This window comes from Amblyomma americanum, chromosome 1 (assembly GCF_052857255.1).
Source record: "Amblyomma americanum isolate KBUSLIRL-KWMA chromosome 1, ASM5285725v1, whole genome shotgun sequence".
NCBI classification, from domain to species: Eukaryota; Metazoa; Arthropoda; class Arachnida; order Ixodida; family Ixodidae; genus Amblyomma; species Amblyomma americanum.
This window is the reverse complement of record NC_135497.1, coordinates 551,356,655-551,362,651: the sequence shown is the minus strand read 5'-3', so window position 1 is coordinate 551,362,651 and position 5,997 is coordinate 551,356,655. Positions and strand designations below refer to the sequence as shown.

The window sequence follows — 5,997 nt, the reverse complement described above, 5'->3', positions numbered from 1 at the left end:
TGGAGCGGTATAGAGATCACGGTCGGAGACGCAAGTTCTGCAGCCGGAAACAAACAGACGAAATTGAACGAATAAAACGTATTTATTATTCTGGTTTGTAAAGAAGAGGTCATCATCATCATCGTATGCAGTGCCCTGTGCGGTGCGCGTCGCCAAGCCAATCCAAGTCTGCGGTCGTTTGCGTCCAACGTTTGCGTCGTCACTCATGTCGGTGTATGTGGTTGTTACAGTTATTAGATTGTGTGTTTTGCAGCCGCATGTGCCACTTCCACTATGGGTTCGTCAGCTGCGGCGAGCTATGCGTACGTGAAATACTTCGACCGACGGCGCAAAAGCTATCGTACACGTCTCTATGTCGTCCTTGTTTCCTTTGCGCTACACCTATAAATGATGCCTCACCGACTGGCGTTAGCGACCTGGCAAAAAAAGGATTTCTACTGGCGCGGCGGAAGAGATGAGAAGGCATTCTATTCCGCCCAAGTAATGGAGCTTGGAGGTGAGTTTTGCAGTTACTTCGCTATGTGGTCAGATTTCAGAAGCGCCAAACGTGTGATGCGTGTACAGTCAAGCCTAACGCTTTTAGCAAAGCTTGGTGGCGTTTTACATAAAGTCGATGCACATGCTTTTTTACTGTTGCGAGCACTTGCAGAACGCTTACGATACCACTTCCTCTGTGATTGCGATCCGAGCACGCAGCAGCCCAGCGCATGCTTCCCAATGAAGGGAAAAACTGCGTGGTCGCGTTGTAGCAGGTCTCGACGGAAGCGTCACTCTGAGCGAAATAATATATCGTGATTTTTTTCATAAATTCAAGTAATTGCATGAGGCAGGGAGAAATCGGCTGTGTTCAGATCTGCTAATTTTTTGCATCTTATGATTTTTGAAAGCAATGAACGCGACACACTAACTGATCCGTTTCCGTAGCTTGCCCTGTGTTTGCTGTCGCTTCCATTATTTTATCTCTCATTTCTTGTGTTCCAGTAACAAAAGCGGAGCTTATCCAGAGAATGTCGAAGAGAAAAATCACTGCAATGGACCTTGAAAAGTCTGAGCCATCAACAACAGTTGCACAGATACATGTATGTACTGAGCGAAGTTTTACTGCGGATGCCTCTGCTACTGCCACTCGCACGCTTACCAGTCGCAATATGTACATTACATAGCAGCATACTTCAGAGCCAGGCAGGCGTCTCTGTTTGTGTGTGTCTAAAATATTTATGGTTGCGGGAAGCAGCCAGGCTCCCTTCAGCAACAGAGAGCTTTGTAGCGGATCTTTGAATTGTAGTATAGAGATATTGCTTAAATGCTACCATTGTAAAAGATTGCGTAGGACACTAGAGAACCGCATGTGGAATGGAAGCATCGTTCTGTTTTTTGTTCTCTCATATATTGTGTGTGTTGTGTATCAGACGGACGCCAGGCTGGAACTGAACAAACGTTTATTGAGACAGTGCCTTTTTATAGGCCGATGAACATGTGATCTGCCGACGACTGCTTGCGTGGCTGATAAGCGATACATGAAAATGCAGTTTAAAACATGCGCTATCAGTATACCACACTCCTTTCTCCTAAGATTTGCACAATCCAAAACGGACTAGCTAGCCATTAATGCCATAACGCAGGACAGGCCGTCGAACACGCGTTGATCTTCGCGGCTCGACCGGTACTTGGGTGGCTTGGCCTGGACTCGCCCCAGGGGTTGCTTCTGGGCTAGCAGACAGCGGCTGTGGCTGCCTGGCTGTAGGAGGAAGCCTGACGTGGTAGTCCTCACTTGTGACTGGGTCAACTACGAGCCGCGTCCAGGCGCTCCTCAACTGGTTGCGGTGCCTGTGATGACGCTCGCCGTTGTTTAGCTGTACCACGTACGACACCAGACCTCTGACTGCCACAACACTGGCAGCCTTCCACCTTGGACCTGGGCAAAAGCTTTTAGCGTAGACCGCGTCACCGACACGAAACCTCTTAGTCTCCGGTCGTTGTAACTCAGGCGCGTGTTGCCGGTCCGGATGGAGTCTGTCTAACGCTGACCTCAGTCTTCGTCCGAACAGTAACTCTGCTGGCGATTTTCCCGTGACCGAATGTGGCGTCGTGTGTTGCTTAAACAGAAACCGGGAAATCTTGCACTGTGTCGAACCTTCCTGCTGCTTCTTCAATGCTTCTTTAACTTCTCTTACCATCCTCTCCGCCCTACCATTGCTGGCTGGATGATAAGGTGCAGTGAAAATTGCACGCACGCCATTACACTTCAAAAACATTTGCAACTCTGTGCTAGTGAAAGCTGTGCCGTTATCTGAAACGATAACGTCCGGTACACCATGTGTCGCAAACATCTTCCTTAAGCTGTTGACGACAGCCGTAGCTTTCATGGATGGCATGATTTCGACTTCAGCCCAATTGCTGTACGCGTCTACCACGACTAAGAAAACGTCTCCTTTGACTGGGCCAGCGAAATCAATGTGCAGTCGACTCTAAGGCTGATCTGGCTTGATCCAAAAATGCACTGGAGCCTTGGCATCACTTTGCCGGTTATTCTGGCACGGATGACAGTGCCGAACAAACTCCTCAATTTCGTGGTCCATCTTCGGCCACCACATGAGCCCTCTAGCTGATGCTTTCATGGCACTCATCCCTGGATGATTTGCATGCAGGAGTTGCAGCACATTCTCTCTTGCTGCGGTTGGAATTATGACGCGATTCCCCCACAGTATGCAATCACGATGCAATGACAACTCCGACCGTCTCACCTCATAAGGCGCAAACTTGCTGTCCACTTGTGTTGACGGCCAGCCACTGAGTAGCCATTCCTTTACCCGGGATAGAACCGAGTCCTTTTTGATCAGCGCAGCAATGTCCGCCGCTTGCAGCGGTGCGCAGTCGACCGCTTCCAACAAGAGCACGTCCCCAGGCGGTCTTGGCTCGTCCTCGTCTCCCGGGGCTGGTAGACGACTGAGTGCATCGGCGTTGGAGTTGTCTTGGCCTCGTCTGTACTCAAGGTGGTAGTTATACGCAGACAACAGTAAAATCCAACGCAGCATTCTGGGCGACACAACTTCGGGCACTCGCTTGTCCGTGTTAAACAGGCCGAGTAACGGCTTGTGGTCTGTTATCACTGTAAATTCTCGCCCAGCTAGGTACTGGTGGAACTTTTTTACGCCAAAGACCACAGCCAAACCCTCTCTATCAATCTGAGCATAGTTGCGTTCACTGACGCCAAGAGTGCGAGAAGCATAAGCTATGGGCTGCTCCTTCCCGTCATCCGCACGATGGGCTAGCACTGCCCCCACCCCCACAGGCGATGCGTCGCAGCACAAAATTAAAGGACGCTTGCAATCGTAGGGCACAAGTACGGCGTCTGAGCTGAGTAAATTTTTCAGTCTCTCAAAAGCCCGCTGATGCTCACCTGTCCACTTCCATTCGTGGTCACGGTCTAGCAGTCGATAAAGCGGTTCGGCCGCTTCCGTCCTGCCCTTGAGGAAACTGCTGTAGAAATTCAGCAATCCCAAAAAGGCTTGCAGCTCCTTTTTGCTTGCGGGCGCAGGCGCTTGCTGGATGGCGTCCGTCTTGCTTCGGCTGGGATGTACTCCTGAGTCATCAATCCTGTGTCCCAAGAATTCGATGCTCGTCTGGTTAAATTCACACTTGTCCTTGTTTACTCGTAGCTGTGCCTTCTGCAGACGCGATAGCACAGTCTCTAATCTCTCGGCGTGCTCTTCGGCGTTACATCCAGAAATTAATATGTCATCCAGATAAGCTTTCACTCCGGGAACGCCCGCTAACAGCGTGTCGATGAACCCAAGGTGCGACCGAAATGCCAAACGGCAGCCGCTTAACCTTGTACAGTCCCTTTATCGTGTTAACTGTGAGCACCTCAGCCGTCTCGTCGTCTAGCGTAAGCTGCTGATAAGCTTGGACTAGATCCAACTTGGTAAAAAACTTGCTTGAACTTAGAGCTGTGAGCATTTCCGCTGTAGTGGGCAAGGGGTATCCACTGCTCTTAATAGCTTTGTTTACGGTACTGCGATAGTCGCCGCAAAGACGTAAAGTTCCATCTTTTTTTCTCACCACTACCAGTGGTGTTGCCCAGTTGGAGTAGCTGACGGGCTCCCATACACCTTGTTGCACCAAGCGGTCCACTTCGTTGGCCACGTCGTCCTTGAGGGCCAATGGAACTGGTCGACTTTTGAGGAACACCGGTTGGGCGTCATCTTTCAGTTCGATGTGAACTGGCGGTCCGTTGAAGCCAGGAAGGTCTCTGCGAAACACCTCGGGAAATCGCGAAGGCACGTCCTCCACGTTTACTTGCTGTATACCCCGCAAGCCAATACCTAACGGGTTAAACCAGTTTCTCCCAATCAGGCTGTTGCCTTGCTTCTGTACTACGAGCAAAGGTAGCTTTGCCTTCCTGCCTTTGAATTCCACCAAGACACTTGCTTGACCCAGCACGGGTAACGCCTCCTTTGACCAGGTTACGATAGTTGTTCCAGAATCTTGCAGTGGTATTTTACCGTGATTCCTTTCAACAACCCTGAACGTATCTTCACTCACAATTGAGCACGATGCGCCAGAATCAACCTCCATCGGAACTTCTTGCCCTTCAATCGTTACTTGAACCATGAACTTCTGTTCTTGCTCATTCACTTCGCACAGGGAAAACAACGCACTCATTTCGTACACGCCCTTGCTCTTATCTCCTTTCTTCTTTTGCTCATACGCTGTCTTCCGAGCAGTTCTACTGTCGTCTTTCGACCGACAAGCCTTAGCTATATGTCCAACCCTTTTGCAGTTGAAGCATGTCGCCTTTCTAAAACGGCACAAATGTGGAGCGTGCTTACCGTTGCACCTGTAACAGCTGGACCCCTCCGCTGGGGTGTCTTGCTTCGCACGGGTTGCTTGTACCATTTCCTGGCAGTCCGTCTCGTATCGACCGTGTTTGCGTATGTCTCGCTGTTGCTTAGCGGTTGCTTCTGCAGTTGTGGCCAAGTCATACGCAACCTTAAACGTAAGGCTGTGTTCTGCGAGAAGTCGCTGTTGAACCCCTTCGTTCCGGAGTCCGCATACGAAACGATCCCGCATCATGACGTCCAACGGGAGTTGGGCGCTGCCAAAACCGCAGTCTTCGGCTAGCTTCCGAAGCGCCGTGACGTAGTCCGCAACCGATTCCTCGGCAGCCTGGTTTCGCCTGTAGAACAAAAACCTTGCATACAGCTCCGAAGGCTTTGGATGCAGGTGCTTGCGAACGGCAGTCTTGATTTCTTCGTAGGTTGCTGCTGTCGGTCTTTCTGGCTTCACCAAAGTTACGATGAGCCCGTACACTTCTTCGCCGCAGCTGCTCAACAGGACTGCTCTTTTCTGCTCTTCTTTCGTTATCTGGTTCGCTTCGCAGAACATTTCCAGGCGCTCGACGTATTCGTCCCATGACGCGTTCGTGCCGAGACGATACTCGCCGATCCTGCCGACGGCCATCGCCGTCGCTGCCTCGTCGCCAACTGTTGTGTATCAGACGGACGCCAGGCTGGAACTGAACAAACGTTTATTGAGACAGTGCCTTTTTATAGGCCGATGAACATGTGATCTGCCGACGACTGCTTGCGTGGCTGATAAGCGATACATGAAAATGCAGTTTAAAACATGCGCTATCAGTATACCACAGTGTGCTTCATGTCAGGTCAAGGTTTCATTTTTCGTATTGCCTCCTCGCATTGTTGTCTAAAATATTTATTGTTTGGGGGAGCAGCCAGGCTACCTTCAGCAACAGAGAGCTTTGTATCGAGCCCACCGATACGGCGTTGCGGGACAGCGCACTTCTCTCATTGCAGCACGTTGTCTTAGCTTCGGCTTGCAACTCGGTGGCCTGTTTTCTCAGTGCCATGATACTGGTTAAATATATGTATTGCTGGAAATTTATAAGCCCTGCTATTCTTCGGTTATGCGGCATACCAAAGCAAATCGGGCCACGTGAGACACGGATAGGGCATCTGATAATTATTATTCCCGAGG

At 50.4% G+C, this 5,997-nt stretch overlaps 1 protein-coding gene across 1 annotated transcript; it reads right to left on the bottom strand.

The window, feature by feature from the left end:
- Positions 1 to 2,468: 2,468 nt before the first annotated feature.
- LOC144112903 (uncharacterized) lies at positions 2,469 to 5,625 on the bottom strand. The gene is made up of 3 exons (XM_077645755.1): positions 4,063 to 5,625; positions 3,401 to 3,668; positions 2,469 to 2,629 (listed from the first exon to the last, which is right to left on the bottom strand). The coding sequence occupies exons 1-3, from the start codon at positions 5,461 to 5,463 to the stop codon at positions 2,469 to 2,471; spliced, it is 1,830 nt and encodes a 609-aa protein (XP_077501881.1). The 5' UTR covers positions 5,464 to 5,625.
- Between the last annotated feature and the right edge of the window lie 372 nt (positions 5,626 to 5,997).